The 19,898-nt window shown below is 39.1% G+C and overlaps 2 protein-coding genes across 2 annotated transcripts in view; one reads left to right on the forward strand and one right to left on the reverse strand.

Annotated features, from left to right (window-relative positions):
* Positions 1–19,898, forward strand: part of LOC150083234 (uncharacterized) — a 480,979-nt gene that overhangs the window by 201,569 nt on the left and 259,512 nt on the right. The window lies entirely within an intron of this gene.
* Positions 1–19,898, reverse strand: part of LOC150083235 (uncharacterized) — a 242,844-nt gene that overhangs the window by 135,953 nt on the left and 86,993 nt on the right. Inside the window, exon 6 of the mRNA XM_090378444.1 lies at positions 19,333–19,411. Coding sequence (XP_090234570.1) covers positions 19,333–19,411 — 79 coding nt within the window. The remainder of the gene's footprint in view (positions 1–19,332; positions 19,412–19,898) is intronic.

The following is a 19,898-nucleotide window of genomic DNA, read 5'->3' on the forward strand; positions in this document are numbered from 1 at the left end:
TTACACATTCAGTCCATGCTTGGATATTTCTGTGACACAATCCTGGAATGTTGTGATCACAGGATAATCCTTCTCAATGATGCAACTGATTTTTTTTTTTTTTTAGCATTCTCTTCTTTTTCATAGGAAGAGGATGCCTGCTCAATTGCTGCAGCTGTTTTCAAAAAAACAGCTGCAGCAATTGAGCATCCTCTTATGAAATGGAACTTGAGATTCTTAAATATAACTTGGACCATAGGTTGAAGCTTTTAATATGTACTTGGTTTCTCAGAAATTATATTTTATGCTTTTTGGTTTTTCTTTTATACTGTGTGCATCAGGAAGTCAGTTATCAACTACTAAATATAGATATGAATGCAATAACTTAATGATTCTGATTCTTGTTGCTGAAAAGTTGATAAATATTTTGCATCTACATTCACACACAAAAAACCATAGAAATGGTTGAGATGTAATTAAGTCATGTGGAGGTGATGGAATCTATCCAATTATATTAAAATAAGCAGCAAAACAGATAATGTTTAGCTATAATTATGAGAGCATCCCTCGATTCACATGCAGTTCTTATGGTCAGGGATGTATAAATGTCTCTCCTTTCATAAAGGGGATAAAAGAAAAAAAGTGAGTAATCATAGATCTGTATGCTTTACTTCTGTTCCATGAAAAATAATGGAGTCAGTGATCAAAAAAGTAATGCAGGATAATCTTGAAAGAAATGCAGTTATATGGCAATCATGGCAAAGATTCATTAAGGGAAGATCTTGTCTGACCAAGCTGATTAGCTACTATGTTAGTTCCTTTTTTACTATGATACAGTAAAAAAAAAGAGACCTTGATGCAAAAAATAATTTTGATATCGTATACTTAGATAGAAAAGCCTTTGACACTGTTCCACGTAAACGATTGCTGTATAAATTGAATGAGTGTGGCATTAGGAGCAAGTTACTGCTATGGATAAAGGGATGGTTGAATGGGGGGGGGGGAGTGGTTATTAATGGGCACTGCACTCCTTGGACTAATGTTATTAGAGAAAATGTAAATGCTGGACCATTTGTTTTCAATATAGCCAAAGTTCTTTATATTGACATCCCAGGGGAAAAAGAAAAAAGAGCTGTTAAATTGAAAGGATGTTATATCAATAGATAATAAATCAGCAAAAGAACAGAGAAAAGTTTGAACATTTAATGTAATGCATTAATATAATATAATACAATTCAGAATATGTACTGCAGTATTAAACAAGTAAATGAAGATTATACATTTTGCATTGATTGTAGGGTAATGTCAGATTAATTTGTAAATTACACATGTACATTAATTACTGTATACACAATAGTAATTAGTGTGCACATAGTTACATATAGACTATAACCATAGATAAGGGAATTCGTTTCACACATTAAAATAATCTGTCAAAATTTTCATAATCTTTTCCTTCAAACAGGCCTCTGAGGTTGGGTATATTCATACTGTAGATTTTAGTGTTTTGCACCAACCTTACGTAAAAATAAAAACACAAAGGAAACTGGACTTTTAATAACTGTGTTTATAATAAATTATAATAACCTGTATTTACAATAAATTTAACTTTACGATAAACTATACATATAAAATATTAAAATCTGCTACATTAAGAACAATAAAATGCATTAAAATATACTAAGTTAAAAGCGATAAAAAACCATAGCTTTCAAAGGCTCCAGCCTTCTTCTTCAGCGGTATTTTCTTATTCTGCAGTACATTTTTAAATATCAGCAGGTTCATGGTACTCATCACGTGTTTCATTCTCACGCGTTCCGTTCTCTTGCGTTGTGGAACCGGAAGTGGCTCGAGCAGGAGTCATACGGAACCGTTCATCCCTTCTGAGGATAGTGGCCTCAAAGAGGGGATGAATCCGCGTACCTCTATCTCTATTAATGTTGATTGTAGAACAGATCCGCAAACTCTCGAGCCACTTACGGTCCCAGAACTTATGCGCCCGATCGGTGATGATAGCATCGTCCGGGGAGATCTGGTGCTGCTTCTCCCAAAAATTAATAGAGATAGAGGTACGCGGATTCATCCCCTCTTTGAGGTCACTATCCTCAGAAGGGATGAACGGTTCCGTATGACTCCCGCTCGAGCCACTTCCGGTTCCACAACGCAAGAGAACGGAACGCGTGAGAATGAAACACGTGATGAGTACCATGAACCTGCTGATATTTAAAAATGTACTGCAGAATAAGAAAATACCGCTGAAGAAGGCTGGAGCCTTTGAAAGCTATGGTTTTTTATCGCTTTTAACTTAGTATATTTTAATGCATTTTATTGTTCTTAATGTAGCAGATTTTAATATTTTATATGTATAGTTTATCGTAAAGTTAAATTTATTGTAAATACAGGTTATTATAATTTATTATAAACACAGTTATTAAAAGTCCAGTTTCCTTTGTGTTTTTATTTTTACGTAAGGTTGGTGCAAAACACTAAAATCTACAGTATTTTCATAATCTGTTTCAATGGCAGACTATGTTTTAAAAGAGAATAATCAAGGTGCACTTAATTACAACAATTAACTCACTAGCTGGACTTGTTAGAGAAAAAAAATGATGCACAGGTACTAAATCATGATGAGCATTCTTCAGCAAAACTTCTTGCTCAACCTCAGTAAGTTCTTTTTCATCACTACAAATTTCAGGTTCCATTACATCTGTAACTAGTTGCTCTTCATTTGTGTGTATCCAGAAACATGCAACATCTGCTTCTGTTGACTTAGAAACATATGTCCTTCTAATTTTTGGCAATGACACACATTCTCAAAAATTTCTTTATTATTATTATTGGACTGGTCTCAATGATTAACAGAAGAGGAGGCATGCAAAGCTTCATTTGTTGCATCATTCAAGGCAAACAAATCTAAAATGTTTGAAGCAGTTGGCAATGATTTTTTGTCAACCTCATCCCATACTGGACCATGGTTTGCTTGATACCTCATTGTATCGAGCAAACAAATGTTGTCTTCAAATCTTTAAAGCATTGAAAATTGAGAAGCTTTCCCAAAGATTAAGAGGAGAAGTCTCTTTGTGCCAGACACCACTAGGAAAATGGCAGTTTTCTTTTTTTCCTACCACTACATTTCACACCTATAAATGTAAGTGTTTTATCTAGTAGCAAATTAAAAATTCCAATTTGTCAGCATTAATGATGATGTTGTTCCAGTTCTATGTCAACAAAACATTTTTTAAATGGTTCCCCTTCCACAGCTTTAGTGTCGATAGCTGCAGTTTTGCAACACTTTTTTTTTGAAAGACAGTCCATGATAAGTCTTAAATTTCTGTAAACATCCATCAGAAGACTGAAAATCTTTAATAATCATCCAAAGCACAAATAATTGCACATTGAATGATTATTGTGCTGCACAATTCCCAACTGCTGACTGAAATTCTGAAGTAACAAAAGCCAGCAACGTTATACTTATCAGATTGTGCCCTGCCATAGGGCACAACTCAGCAAAGCAAGTGATGTGTTTTGTTTCACAGGATTCTGTAATAAACTAAGACTTTCACCAGCATAACCCTTTTATTTTTCTAAAACTTTTTGATTGTAAAAGTTTATATGAATAACATTAGCATTACAAGTGATACAATAAAGCAAGCTGATACAGCATCAGCTAAAAAAAAAAAAAATAAAACACTTCCCATTTCACCTATCCATTCATTCACTCCAAATGTTTGTCCAGTCCTTCCTTGAATTTATTTAAAACTATCAACTTCCACGACAACAGATGGTAGTTTGTTCCAGCAATCAACTGACTGTTGGCTAAAGGCAAATTTCCGCACATCTATTCTACGACTGCCTTTCCTCAATTTGAGTTTATGTCCCCTCCCCACCGCCGCATTTGTAATCTCACCAAGAGGGAGAATCCCATTGACATTGAACCTACTAAAACCATTCAAGGCCATATACATCTCAATCAGATTACCTCGCAGGTGTCTAGTCTCCAGATGCTGCAATTTGCAGACCTAAAGCCTTTCTTGGTAAAAGTATCCATTTGTTACCCTCACCAATCTTGCCCTTCTCTGTACTCATTCTAGAAACTCTATATCCTTCCTAAAATGAGGCCTCCAGACCTGTATGCAGTACTTAAGGTGTGCCTGACCATTACCTTATACAGAGGGATAATTACCTCCTTATCCCTGCTAGCAAAATTCTTGTATATCATTCACAGGACCTTATGACTTACTCTGGCAGCCTGTCTGCACAGCTCAGAAAATCTGACAGCACAATTACCCCCAAGTCTTTTTCATTCTCCACTACATTGAATGTAATACCACACAATTGGTATATTTCTCTGGGGTTACTTCTACTCATATGCAGTATTTTGCATTTGTCAGTTGCCACTTCTCAGCCTACTGCCCAATTTTCTAGATCCTGTTGCAGTAGCATACTGTCATTACTGTGAATAACAACCCTGCCAATCTTTGTATCGTTTTGGACATTAAACCTGATATACTGTCATCAATATCACTGATAAATGTAAAAAAAAAAAAAAAAAAAAAAAAAAAAACAATGAGTCCAATGAGACCAATGAGTCCAATGAGACATTATGGTCTTTCATTAGCCCACAAAGAGCAATGTCCATTTATTACCACCCTCTGTTCTGTCCCACTCAACTATCCTTTTATCCATTGTAGCAACTTTCCCTTAATGCCATACTGCTCCAATTTGTATAGTAGTCATCCATGTGCCGCATTAACAAAATCTTTCCTAAACTCCAAGCATATGATAACAAAATTATTCTTTGCATCCAGTTCCTTTGTGACCACCTCATAGTATCCAATCAAATTGGTCAACAAGACATTCCGTTAATAAAATTCTTAACTAAATGAATATTTTGCATCGACATTCACACATGAGGAGTTATTCAGCGAGGGGAATGCCAGAGGTGTATTCAACTCTGGTAGTAAGCTAGATAATCTTGTAATAACTAAGAGTAAAGTGGAGGAGAAACTGTTGAAGATAAACACAAGAAAGGCACCTGGAGTGGATGGGATCTATCCAGTTATATTAAAGGAGGCAGCAAAGGAAGTAATCAAACCCTTAGCCATAATTATGAGAGCTTCCTTGGACTCAGGGGAGGTACCCATAGACTGGAGATGTGCAAAGGTGACCCCAATTCACAAAGAAGGATCAAAGGCTGACACAAGTAATTATAGACCCGTGAGTTTAACTTCTGTACTAGGAAAATTAATGGAGGCACTGGCTAAAGAAGCTCTGCAGGATCATCTAGACAAGACTTCAGTTATAGCTTGGACACAGCATGGTTTTGTTACGGGAAAGTCTTGCCTGACCAATTTGACTGGATACTATGATGCAGTCAAAAAAGAACTGGATGCAGGGAATAACTTTGATATTATATATTTAGATCTTAGAAAAGCTTTTGATACTGTTGCACATGGAAGACTGCTGCACAAATCGGAGCAGTGTGGCATTGGAGGCAAATTGCTGCTATGGATAAAGGGATGGTTGAGGAGAAGAAGACAGAGAGTGGTAATAAATGGACACTGCTCATCATGGACTAATGTTATTAGTGGAGTCCTTCAGAGTTCAGTGTTGGGTCCATTTTTGTTTTCTGTATTTATAAATGATATCGATAATGGAATATCAAGCTTAATGTCCAAGTTTGCAGACGATACAAAAGTTGGCAGGGTTGTTAAGGACACTACTAACGCTATGATGCTGCAACAGGATCTGAAAAGGTTGAGCAGATGGGATGAGCGGTGGCAAATGAAGTTTAATATTGACAAATATAAAGTACTACATATGTGAAACAGCAACCCCAGATGTTTGTTTGTTTGTTTGTTTGGGTTTTTTGGCGCATTAGCAACTACGGCTATAATGCGCCAAGACTAGGTAATATTTAAATAAATTTTTTTTTTTTTTTTAAATTCTCGGTGGCCTAATTAGTAAGGCCACCATGTCCAGATATATGATAACATATATATTAAAAATAAATCAATAAAGAGGTAACAATAACATAAATTGTAAATACAATTAAAAACTTTTATTGATTTAAAATAGCTAAAAACAGCAGACACGTCATTGTCGGATAAAATCTGACTGAGTGTATACGGCTCAGTCAGATGGTTAAAAGCGGTAAAACGGATATTGCTAAAATCTGGACAGTCAATTAAAAGGTGTCTAATCGTTAAAATTGTGCCACAGGACACACACATAGGAGGGTCATCAGCCCTCAAGCAACCCCAGAGCAACGTATCAACTCTGTGGTACTACACTGATAGTGGTAGAGAATGAAAAGGATCTGGGGATAATTGTGCAGGCAGATATGAAGTTCTCTGAGCAGTGCAGATGGGCTGCAAGAGTAGCTCTTGGTGTCTTGTCAATTATATACAGGAATTTTTCTAGCAGGGATAAGGAGGTGATTATTCCCTTGTATAAGGCAATGGTCAGGCCACACCTTGAGTACTGTATACAGGTCTGGAGGCCTCATTTCAAGAAGGATGTAGAGCTGCTGGAACGAGTACAGAGAAGGGCAACAAGATTAGTGAATGGAACAAAAGGTTGCTCTTACGAAGAAAGGCTTAAGTTTTGCAAATTACAGTGTCTGGAGACTAGGCACCGGCGAAGTGATCTGATAGAGGTGTATAAAGCCTTGAATGGTTTGAGCATGCTCAATGCTGATGGGATTCTTCCTCTTGCTCAGAATAATTGCCTGAGAGGGCATAAATTCAAATTGAGGAAAGGCAGTTGTAGTATAGATGTGTGGAAATTTGCCTTTTGCCAGCGAGTAGTTGGTTGGTGGAACAGACTTCCATCCCTTGTTGTGGAAGTTGATAGCCTAAATAAATTTATGGCTCAGCTGGACAGGTGTTTCGAATGAACCGAGGGGTAAATGGAAGTGTTTTTTTTTTTTTTTTTTTTTTTTGGCTGATGCTGCATAAGCTTGCTTTCTTGCATCATATGCCTCTACTAATGCTAATTCCATGCTGTGTCTGAACTATAACTGCAGTCTTATCTAGATGATCCTGCATTGCTTCCTTAACCAGCGATTCCATTATTTTCCCTGGAACAGAAGTTAGACTAACAGGTCTATAATTACATGTGTTGCCCTTTGATCCTCCTTTGTGAATTTGGGTCACATTTGCACATCTCCAGTCCAAGGGAACCACACCTGACTCCAAGGAAGCTTTCAGAATTATATTTAAGGGTTTGATATAACTTTAATATAACTGGATAGATCCCATCCACCCCAGGTGCCTTTCTTATGTTCAATTTCAACAATTTCTCCTCCACTTTGCTCTCAGTTATTACAAAATCATTTAGCTCCCTGCCAGATTTTGATAAGCTTCTGGTCTCCATTTCCCTAAAGACCTCCTCATGTGTGAATGTAGATGCAAAATATTCATTCAGTTTGTAAGCTACCTGAGGAGGTTCATAGAGAAGTGGAGACCAGAAGCTTATCAAACTCTGGCAGGGAGCTAAATGATTTTGTAATAACTGAGAGCAAAGTGGAGCAAAATAACTGAAGTCTCCAGTCCAAGGGAACCACACCTGACTCCAAGGAAGCTTTCAGAATTATATTTAAGGGTTTGATATAACTTTAATATCACTGGATAGATCCCATCCACCCCAGGTGCCTTTCTTATGTTCAATTTCAACAATTTCTCCTCCACTTTGCTCTCAGTTATTACAAAATCATTTAGCTCCCTGCCAGATTTTGATAAGCTTCTGGTCTCCATTTCCCTAAAGACCTCCTCATGTGTGAATGTAGATGCAAAATATTCATTCAGTTTGTAAGCTACCTGAGGAGGTTCATAGAGAAGTGGTTACCAGAAGCTTATCAAACTCTGGCAGGGAGCTAAATGATTTTGTAATAACTGAGAGCAAAGTGGAGCAAAATAACTGAAGTAAAGACTTCTTTACATATGTAAAGAAGTCTTTACTGTTTTTCTTTGCATTGTTTGCTAAAGATTTCTCATAATCTGCATTTGCTTGCCTAATGTCCTTTGCGACTTGATTAGATCTTATCGTATATCTACCATGGGCATCTATGTGTCCTGATAATTTATATGCATCACATGCATTTTTCTTCCTTGCCACGAGTCTCATTAGGTCATCTGACATCCATTTAGGCCTAAACCTTGAACAGTATTTCTTAGTTAGTATGAAAAGCCTAGTAGCTTCCAAGATTAATTATTATTATTATTATTAGCATATGGTGCAAGGAAGCTGGATACTTATGCTGCACCAGGCAAAAAAAAATTGAGTTACAGTGTGTGTGAGAGAGAGAGAGAGCTTAGGAACCTGGGTGTGCCAAGCCTATACTCACCAGATGTGAGACCTTGAATGGCTCCCATTTAGAATTTGCTGTTGGTAAAATCATCAGTTGGTCCCACTGTATAGATTTTAAAAACTCCTTGAGACCACTGTAGTCACCTTTACAAAAGCCCTTTCCCTTACCCCTGATAACAGTTACATCTTTAAGTAAATCCCACATCAGTACACTGTGAACACTGCCACCTAGAGGTTCTTTATCTGCAGATTCTTAATGCATGAAGAATCACTGCTGATAATCAGATCAAGGGTATTACTCACTCCTCTGGTTGTCTTGCAAACATGATGCTGTAGAAAACAGTCATCCAATAAATCCACAAAAGTCTTGCTGCTGTGCGAGTGACCAATCCACAAGTTCCAGTCTATATATGGGAAGTTAAAATTCCCCATTAAAAGACAATCTAATTTACTGGCCCACTATTTCTCTGTACAGTTGTTCATTGTACTCATCAGAGTCATTAGGCCTATAATACTCCTAATCTCAACTTGGTTTTCACACTGCTTATGTCAACACCAAACCAACTTAATACTGCACTGTCTACCCATATCAACTTGATGTGCTTCCTTAGAATTTATGTGTTTCTTAACTAACAGCCCCACCCCTCCTCCCCTGTCTATCCTTCCTGTAAATTTTACTCCCCAAATTTCAATTCTGCACTGCTTATTTTTTTTTGTTAGTTGTTGGCGCATCGGCTTTTGTGGTCATAATGCACCTCCCAAAGTTTTTGCATTTTACTCTGATCCAAGCCCGAGGCGGGATTAGAACCCACAACCGTACTGTAAAAGCTGGCTTGCTCTTCCTGCACACCAGGGGGGGGTTGCTGCCACCTTCCAGGATTTCATAATTGACCCAGCGAGTAGTACAAAAACAAAAAAAGTCCGATTACAGGCCTGCCTACTTCGGGAGTGGCAACAAAGATGGACCGATACAACAAAAGGAGAAATCACAAGAAAATTCCTCCCCAACCTCAGCAAAATTTACCCCAAGCAACCGGCTTGGTACTTTCCGGGAAGCACCTGACTTCGCTCCTTACTGGTCATGGTCCCTTTAAGGAGAAGCTGCTTGGGTTCAGCCTTGTTGAGGACCCCAAATGCACGTGTGTGGAGATTGAGAACTGGAACCACTTGGTATATGACTGCCCAGAATACGAAGATCTCAGAGGCATCCTGATCACAAAGATACACTACCTTCCGCAAGGACTGGAATCCCACTTCATTGACACAGAAGAGGAATACAGAGCACTTTCTCAATATGCGCAGGACCTCTTCGAGAGGAGAAAACTGCTAATTACCATAAATCGTGTCTGACGAAAGACCACCACAAGTTAAACTATACAAGACCATAAAATACTATCCAATGGAGTTACTACAGAGAAAAACCTTGAGACAAGTAAGTGAAAAACACGAGTGGGCTTACCCCATGAGCGACTGGACTGAAATTGACTCAACATTGAAGAAAAGAGACTTAACGCAGCACAGCTGCCAAACGCCATTTGGCGACTTGAAGAGGGCAACCCTAGCCACCTTCATCTTTAATACCCATATCCCCGGTGGGGGGGGAGGACAGTCTTACTGTCTCCTCCCCTTCTCTCCGTTCCCACTTTCCCTTAGGCGCCTCCGTAGCCAGGTGGGAAGGAGCATCAGTGCGTAGCACACGCTTCTTGATTAGACCGGGGTTCGAGCCCGTCACCACCAAATACAGAGGATGTGGAAAGGTCAGGGATTGACCACCGCATATCCCGGAGCAATATGGCCTTAGTTGCTAATGCTCCTAAAAACCAAACAACAACAACACTTTCCCTTCTGGTGGCGCATGGGCATTCCCCACTGTGACTTGGGGTTGCCTCCTCTTTCGACTCCATACTTCTGTCTTTTCCCCCCAGACTTCAGTCTCCCCCCCCCTACTCTACCTGCACATATGCAAGCGAATGCCCTACACGTCAGAATTGATTTAATCATCTCCAAATTACATTTTTCGCCCATACACTCGGCCTTTCAAAAATTTAGCATTATTCCTCATCGAATTTACCAAAAATAAATATATATATATATATATTTATATTTATATATATATATCTTTTTTTTTTTTCTTTTTTTAAGGTCCTAGCTGCCGAAATCTCAAGAAATTAAGTGGCAAGACCTGCCAGAGTAAATCTTAGTCTACTGGTGTTTCCTGGTCTGCCTCCAGAAAGTGGGGCGAAAGTGGGGCGAAAGTTGGGCCTCAGTAGGGGTCCAGCGGCTAAACGACCAGATGAACAACGGTACATGGCCCTACACATATGCAATATCCATACACTTTTAAATCTCTGGCATTTCCCAGCAAACTGGTTCACCCACAATTAAAGCAAAGCGGAGATGGGGGAAACCCCTGGTGCCGTTTGACCCTAAACACACTTTACCGTCCTGCAGGTCAGGCTGGAATACCTCCCAAGAAAACTCCGATCACCAAACCACACCTAGTAATATTGAAACCAACGTCAAATGAAGTCCACAAAACAAGTGAGGAAGTGAAACAAACAGTAATCGAAAAGCTTAAGGATGACTTCAAACACACGAAGATTAGATCTGTCAGAAAGACAAGAAACGTTGGAGTTATAATACAGACTGACACAGAGGAAGATCTACGGGGAATACTACAAAATCCTAAAATATCCTCCTTAGGCCTCATAGCTGAACCTCCTAAAGAGAAACGGCCAAGCATACTAATATTAGGCATCAACAAAGACGTGACCCCAGAAGAACTTCTTCGGGAGATCTATACCAAAAACTGCCGTCAGCTACCCACTGGCGATGAGCCACGACAACATATCATACCGAGGTATAAAACAAAGCCCAGAAATAGAAATTCTGCTAACTGGATCATTGAACTGTCTCCGGCCGCTTGCAGAATCCTGAGCCAACAGTCCAGAATCTATGTAAACTGGGGCAGCCACTGCTTCAGAGGGCATATGGCTGTTGTCACTTTGGGCACACACGACTCATACCTGCAAGCAGTCGCAACCCACTTGTGGTCATTGTGCCAACACTGGGCATGAATATAACAATTGCCCAAAAAAAAGCGGAAACCCCGGTTTGTGCAAACTGTAGGGACATGAAGTTACCATCGGATCATTCCATCAGGGACAGTAAATGCCCTGTCTACATTAAAGCAAAGGGTGTGCAACAATTGAGAATCAATTATGGAGAGTAATAACAAATACTATAACATGTCAAACGGTGAAGATAGCACAACACAATGCGCAAAGCTCCAAGGCACATTAAAGCAAAGGGTGTGCAACAATTGAGAATCAATTATGGAGAGTAATAACAAATACTATAACATGTCAAACGGTGAAGATAGCACAACACAATGCGCAAAGCTCCAAGGCAGTCGTAGCACAGCTAGTTAAGAAAGCTAAAGAAGAGAAGCTAGACCTACTTCTTCTACAAGACCCCTATACACATAAATATCAAGTGATATTTATGTGTATGTGTATCAACTGACTTCGCAGGAGCCTTTGATTCTCTCTGGTGGCCTGCTGTTCTGGACAGACTCTGGAAGGCTCATATCACAGTAGACTTATATCGATGCCTCAAATCCTATCTTGAAAACAGGCGAATCACTGTTACCACTCCATACGCCTCTGTTTCTAGGCCGGTCCATAGGGCTGCCCTCAGGGTTCTATCCTGGGGCTGCTCTTATGGAACCTGGTCCTAGACGAGTTCCTTAATTTGGATATTCCAAATGTTAAAACACTGGCATATGCGGATGACCTGGTTCTGATGCTGCAGGCTGACAGCCGGGCACTACTGGAGACCATAGCAAACTGGGCCATAGCGACTTGCAAAATTGGGCTAGTGCAAATCTCCTTACTACCTCCTCAGACAAAACAAGTTCAATACTTCTCAAAGGATTCCTTGACCCTAGAAGACCACCGCAGATTAAGATAAACGGGAAAACCATAGAGTTGCTAACAGAAATAAAATACCTCGGAGTGATACTTGACAGAAACCTTAGCTTCATACCACACCTCTGCTACCTGAGAACAAAACTAAGAAGATATGCGAGCCTACTGGCCAGAGTCAATAGGAAAGACTGGGGGCCTGAAGAAGAGGGCCCTTGGTATCCTCTATAAGGCATTCTTTATCCCAGCACTAGCTTATGCAGCTGCATAGGCTAGTGCTGGGATAAAGACTAGCCTATGCAGCTGGGGTCTGGTACACAAAGACTAGCACAGCTGTCAACAAGAAAAAACTGGAGATGACACACCGATCAATATTACTCATAATGACAAGAGCTTGCTGCACTGTGAGTTGTTGTTGTTGTTGTTGTTATTTGGTTTTTAGGAGCATTAGCAACTAAGGCTGTTGCTCCGGGAATATGCGGTGGTCATTCCCTGACCTTTCCGCATCCTCCATATTTGGGGGTGACGGGCTCAAACCTCGGTCTAATCAAGAAGCATGTGCTACGCACTGCTGCTCCTTCCCACCTGGCTACGGAGGTGCCTGCACTGTGTGTACCCACACACTCCAGGTCCTGGCGGGATGCCTTCCCCTGGACTTGGAGATTGCGTGCTGGGGGTTTCTGTACCAACATTCCAAAGGAAAAATAGTCTCTCATATAGGATTCACCACAGACCCAACAAACTCCAAATCCGCGGAGAACAGACGGATTTTGCAACACATGAAATCACTATGGCAAAATCGCTGGAACCTCACTAACAAAGGCTCCATTACTAAGAAGTTTATACTGGATGTCGGACAAGTTTATCCACTCTCCCCAGCCTGGTTTTCGCCCGGACTCCAAACCACCTATCTATTGACCGGAGATGGCTCGTTTAGAAAGAGGCTATATTACTTTGGAATCTCAGCTACTCCGCAGTACTCCTGTGGACAGGAGGAGCCCTGGGAGCACCTGGTCTACGAGTGTGACCAATACGAGGACCTCAGATGTCAACTATACACCAAGATTCACTCTCTTCTTCGAAACCAGGAAGACATCGTTCTACAAGAGGAAGAGACCTACAAAGCATTCACACTTTTTGCGCAAAATCTGTTCAAAAGACAACGGACCCTACACTCCCCTTGAGTGGAGGTATCCTAAAAGTTCACAAATCCATGAATAGGATTTGTGAACCAATCCCTCAATGGCCCAGAGTAATGGAAACACAACTAAGACTCTGACTCAACTTGTTCAAAGACACAACAGAAGACCAGAAGAACCCCATCTTGCCTGTTGGGCACCTGCACTAAAGGACATCCAAGGTTGTCATATGACTCAACATACACTATTTCTCTCTTGAATGGTGCTTTTCTTTCCCTTCCCATGGGGAAAGGAGGCTTTGCCCCCACTCCTTCCCTTCCCCAAATCTCTTCCCTCTGGTGGAGTACGGGCCTGTTCCACTGCAATCGTGCCCCTTACTTCCTTTTCTTCCCTCCAGTCTTCACACCGCCTTTACTGTTGACTTTCACAGCGTTTTCAGCCCCACGCTTCCAGATTTAACTACATCAAAATTTCCTGCCCGACCCATTTAGGCATATAGAAAATATTATTTCAGCATACAGTCCCTCGCAAGCTTCTAAATTATTCTAACAAGCATTAATAACTAACTGCGAGTGGCACGTTTTTTTTTAGGTTCAGCCACTGAAATCCCAGGAAAGTAGGTGGCAGGACCATCCAGAGTACTATATAGGTAACACCCAGCCGGCCTGCCCGTGATGAGGTATGGTAACGTCGGGTTCAATTAGGGGCCCAGAGGCTAACAGACTGGATGAACAAGGGCACAACATGCTACATACCACATGACCATATACTTTTAAATCCCTGGCTTGTCCGATACAGTGTACATATGCGGAGATGGAAGAAATCCCAGGAGCTGTTAAACCCAAATATACCTATACCTTTGGGTTGCCAGGCAGGCACTTTACCCACCTGGCTAGCCCGGTCGGCTGCACTGCTTATATCCACGTGGCACCACATCTCCGATATCTCAACAATATCTGCTTTTGATGTCTTGACCAGCAGTTCAAATCCATCAAATTAATTTACTATACTTCTAGCATTGGTGTACATGCAAGTATACGTACACTTATTCCTACTCTTAGCTACCCTAACACAACTCATGTATTTACTTGTTCTATGATGATTCCCAGTAGCCATTGAAATCCCCAGTTGCTCTATTAATCTATTAATAGAGCAACTGTTGATCTATTAATCTGTGAATTCCCCCAAGCTAAAAGTTTTCTACCCCACTTAACAGTGCCTCAATAGCATCAGCAAATATTCTTGCACCCTTTCTATTTAAGTGTATCCCATCCTGCAGAAACAATCTCTCCTGCTAACTAGCACAGACCACGCTGAAAAAAAAAAAATTCTACCCCACGAGCCTTGCACAATCTCTCCAGGGGTAAATTGATTGACAAGGCTCTCATCATATATTCCCTCATCATATATGTCTGGACAGAATTGCAGACACTTTCAAATTTTAACTCTGACTTGCAACTCTTTTTCAACATTGACCTGTGCTTGTTAAGTAAGTTTGCATATCTCCTACCCTTAATGTCATTAGTGCCAATGTGAACAACAATATCATCTTTTGTGTCCTTAAAAGATGGTATCTGCTCTACGTCAACTTTTGCCCCTGGCAGACATACCCTGGTCCTATTCTACCTATCCTTTTTGCACAATATATTTCCTGTCTCCCTGATAATAGAATCACCAACAATAACTAGCTCCTGTGGGACCAGTGCATTCTGTCCTGAAGGTTACCGCTGTGTTTCCCAATGATTAAGTGCAAGCCGTGGCATTAATGTGGACGTCTGAGAGCTTGATGGGTTTGCCCAATTTAAGTCCTTCGAGAGCATTACCTTGTTCTTTAAGCTCTCATAAAGACCCATAACAACGCTGCGTTGGTGCCTAACTTCTCCATACTGCTTACATCGAGCAAACACAAAGACACCCTTGGAATTATCATGTCCCATCCCAGAGAGGTCTGCAAACATTGCACAAGTTGCACATTTCTTTGGGCTGTAATGTGTTGGAGAATCGCCCCCTTCGGTTCTCCTCGAAGCCACAGCACTCCCGCCACTTTGCTTTGCTGCTCTAGTCTGGGGCATGATCTCCGTTTAAATACAATTTAATTATTAAGGTTAATTTATTTAATTGATTAATTTACTGTATTCTACTTGACTATACAATACTATACTAAGCTAATGCCGTAATACTTATTCCACTATATAGTTTGCTAAATTAGTTATATCCTTAGCTAAATACAAAAGATATATGCCCAAAAAGTGATTAAAACCTTCAAAATAATACTTATTTATTTCAATTAAAACCCCACTATTCTTCTAAGCTACTAAACATGCTACGATATTCCAGACAAAACACCAATACAATAGCGGTAAGAATAGCGAGTTGTATTGTCACTAACTAAATTTAAAAGTTGCAAAGTCACTAACTAAATTTAAAAGTTGCAAAGTCACTAACTAAATTTAAAATCAATACACTAACGAATGCTACTAAGCCTATTTAATCTACAGCTAGGCCTCGCATAACGCGAGTTCGATTAACGCGATATTCAGTTAAAGCTATTTGAAAAATGATACCACTTTTCGCTTTACACGATGCAAATTTCCAGTTAACGCGATCTTTTTTTTTTATGCGATAGTTGAAAAAGATTTGAATCGCGCGTTAAACTTACCGCGAGTCGTACGGTCAATTAACAAACGTTTGCCTGCTGCCCGCCTCGGTGTGTTCCATCAACCATCGGTAGAAGACGTGTTTGTCTCCTGCTAATAAAGTCAATGCAGACTTGCATTTAAAAATTCAAATTTTTAAATGAGCCAGATGAAAATGTTACCGCGAAGGAGATAACGGTAAAAGAATTAGATGAAATCTTTCGTATCGCATAGAACCTCAAACAAAAGGTTTGATGTTCTCCGCGATATTTATTTCGCCAGGGCCCAGAGAAGATTGTTGTCGCCTATCGGAAATTGATTGATGAAAAGAGAAAGTCAACACTGTTCAAATATTCCCACAACAGCAATTTCTTCATTGTGTATTTTATGTCAGAGGTTCCCAAAGTTTCTCGGTTCACGGTGCCTTTAATGTCTCAGTAATTTTTTCAAGGCGCACCCAGACCAAAAGAAATACCTAACAGTTTCGTTTAGTTGTTAGATCCAAACAACTTAATAAGAAATGCTGAAACTGTGATACCTCGAGCTAGTAGTTCGCGCGGTGTCCGACAGATGTCGAGTATCACTGTGTTTCCCTCGAAAATTTAAAATATTCCACGGCGCACAGTTTAAGAACCACTGTTTTATGCAATAAACATTTAATTCCATAATTATTTTCATTATCTTTTACATTATATACAGTTAAAAAGTTATTTAAAAGGTATTTTTAAAATTCTTTATGGACATTCCAGAAGGTCAAGGACCAATTATAATTTTTCCTATTGGTTATGATATTCGATTAACGCGTTTCCGTTTTGCGCGATGCGCTCGCGGGACGAATTAATCGCGTTCATCGAGGCCCGCCTGTATTTGTAAAACACAAATTAATATGTTAACTAATCAAAAAAATTATAAACTCCAAGGAAGACTTCTGTTTGCAGCAGCTACAGAAGTCTATGTCATGTACAGAGGAATGATACTGCATTCCTCTGTACATGAAGGTGAAGAACTTTGGTCAGGCTGCTTTTTGGTAGGTGGGGGGGGAAGAGAGATGCTAATGAACCAGGACATGATTCCAGGTGTACTAGCAGATCATTGTATTAAATAACAGACATGTTTGTGTCTCAAGGAGCTACTGACAAGTTTTTGGTTTTCTTGAATCATCCTTCACCCTTTCCACTAAGTATAGAGCACACTCAGTTCTCTTCATGGTTCTTATGCTGACAAAAATAAAAAAAGACTTCAAATTGCCTCAGATTAATTTGGCATGAGATATGTAGTTTCCTTCAGCATGAATTGTTGAGGAGGCCTCCATCTTGCAGTGGGTTGATAATGGCTGTACTTTACCTTTTTTTTATATAGATTTTGTGTGTTCAAGGTTTGTTAACTTCACTTTTACTTATCTTTCAAGTAAAAGCAAAGAATATCAGCATCAGCTCTTTTTGTGTACAAACATAAGTATCTAAACCATTGACAAAGTCAGGCAGCTTCATTATAATCTCACTTGTAACACAGCAGCAGAGCCTTTGTTGGCTGTGCTGATGTGGATGGTGTTAGATATCTGATGTGATTTATGGGCCATGAATTCTGATTTTTACAGGTTTGTTGGGTGTTGGAAGTTCTATTATAGTTGGCATTTTTAAGAATTTTTGCCCAATTAATCACCAGGAACTCTCTTGTATGTCAACTACTGATGTCATGCTGCCCAAATGGAGAAAAACACTATTTTTTTTTTTCTAAGTGAGGTTATGAGAAGACTCCTGACAGTCCTTTTGTTCAGTAGTGATATTGCTTTAGAAGTTGGAACAGCTGGCAAATTTGTTAGCACTGCCTCACCTCAAATGTTTCACATGTCACTGCTATGTAATTAGCTGAGAAGAAATATGTCACGTGAAGATATCTGTAATTTAATTCAATGACAAAACTAAAAGAAAAAAAAAGACATTAACTCCTTTATTTCTGAAGTGCTATTGATTAAAAAAAATATCAACTCATCAAGTGAGAATTTTTTGAACTCTGGTTAACTAGTGCATAACCTGTACAGTCATTTTGTTAATCGTGCAGTGGGTGAGAGGCATGTGTGGGAATTGAGGTTTTAATAATAACACCAGTCCAGGTAGGTATTGAGCAAAATTATCAGTTTATTGGTTCTAGAAAGACAGATTAAAAGTTTAAATTTTTTACAAAAGTATCCCAATAACTCAATAATACAGCACAACAAGTAACATTTCAAAATTTTAAGGGCTGTTTTCAAATCAGAATCCTGTGTAATCTGATGGCTTTCTAGCTCTGTGAACAATGAAAACAGCTGAGTTACAACACTCTCAGACTGCACAATGTACTAACTTGAACACTGAGCACAAAGTAGCTGTGAAATGTTGTTGTACGTTGTCCTAGATTACCAAGTTATAGTGATATCTTTGCATAAAATTTAAGCCATTTAGTTATATGCATTTTAGAGAGGAAAGGAGAATAAACTGAAAAATGAAAATAAAATGGAGCCATCGGGACCAAACTAAAATTACAGAAAGATTAAACAAAATAATATAACACAGAAAATGAAATATTTTCTGACTTGTATTTTTTAATGGCTGAAGCAATTTAACTTTCATATAACCAGCACCTTAACAATGCAGTTTACCTTATTAACTGTCAGGAGGACTATGCAGCCAAGTCTTCCTAATGGCCATACCTAATTAAGGTTTACCTCAATTAGATATGGCCATTCCACTGAATCCAATACATAAGTATATTTTCACAACTACAGCTTTTCCAATAATGTCACAAACACAGTATAGAGACAAACTATTGTCTCTATACATAAACAGAGATAAACTATTGTCTCTATACATAAACAGAGACAAAATATAGTCTCTTTGTTATATATCTTTCAAATTGCACATAATGAGAATTCTAAATGCTTCAGCTGCATGATGCCACAAATACACACTTGTTCATAATGATATTTGGCAGACGTACATTGCTGCAGTTATAAACTTCTGTGGCACTACATAGCCTTGGGGAAATATATAAATAATTGCTAACAGTGAGTATGAAGCGATGTAATCATTATTTACACTTATTTCATATATTAAAACAAATATTTAAAGATCATATTTTAAAAGAAATAATCCCCACTGGCATCATCCAGTGAATGAAGAAATGAACTAAATATCTTCCTGTCACAATCAACGTTTAAGTGATTTTGACTTAAAAAATAACCCGATTTCAAGAGGAACTTTTCCTGTAAGTTTATTACATGTTTAAGGTGACCATTTAAATAAAGCTACACGTGACCAATAATACATATTACAATGAAATTAAACAACAAAACAAGCTTACATTTCTGAACTGCACTCATAATAGTTGCTTCACTTTCTGAGTAGCTCCTCTTTAATGATGTACCACGAGAACTGGTAACCTTTGAATATATTAAATTTTATTGGCATTAATACATTGAAATTAAGTTAAGAATAACTCATTAACAAAACATTAAGGATTTGCATGCACCCATTCCTTCACACCCACACATATACACACTCATTCTTCAAAACACCGTATATATAAATAAACTTCTGTTAATATGGTCACATTGCAAATGTGACCCCAATCCACAGAGGATCAAAGGGAAACACAGGTAATTACAGACCTGTTAGTTTAACTTCTGTTCCAGGGAAATTAATGGAGGCACTGGTTAAAGAAGCATTGCAGAATTCTAGACAAGACTTCAGTTATAGCTCAGACACAGCATGCGTTTGTTAAGGGGAAGTCTTGGCTGACCAATTTGATTGGATACTATGTTGTAGTCACAAAGGAAATGGATGCAAAGAATAATTTTGATATATATTTGGATCTTAGAAAGGCCTTTGATACTGTTGCACATGGAAGACTGCTGCAAAAATTGGAGC

Source organism: Mastigoproctus giganteus, chromosome 7 (assembly GCF_048544385.1).
Source record: "Mastigoproctus giganteus isolate SK-2022 chromosome 7, ASM4854438v1, whole genome shotgun sequence".
Lineage (NCBI taxonomy): Eukaryota > Metazoa > Arthropoda > Arachnida > Uropygi > Thelyphonidae > Mastigoproctus > Mastigoproctus giganteus.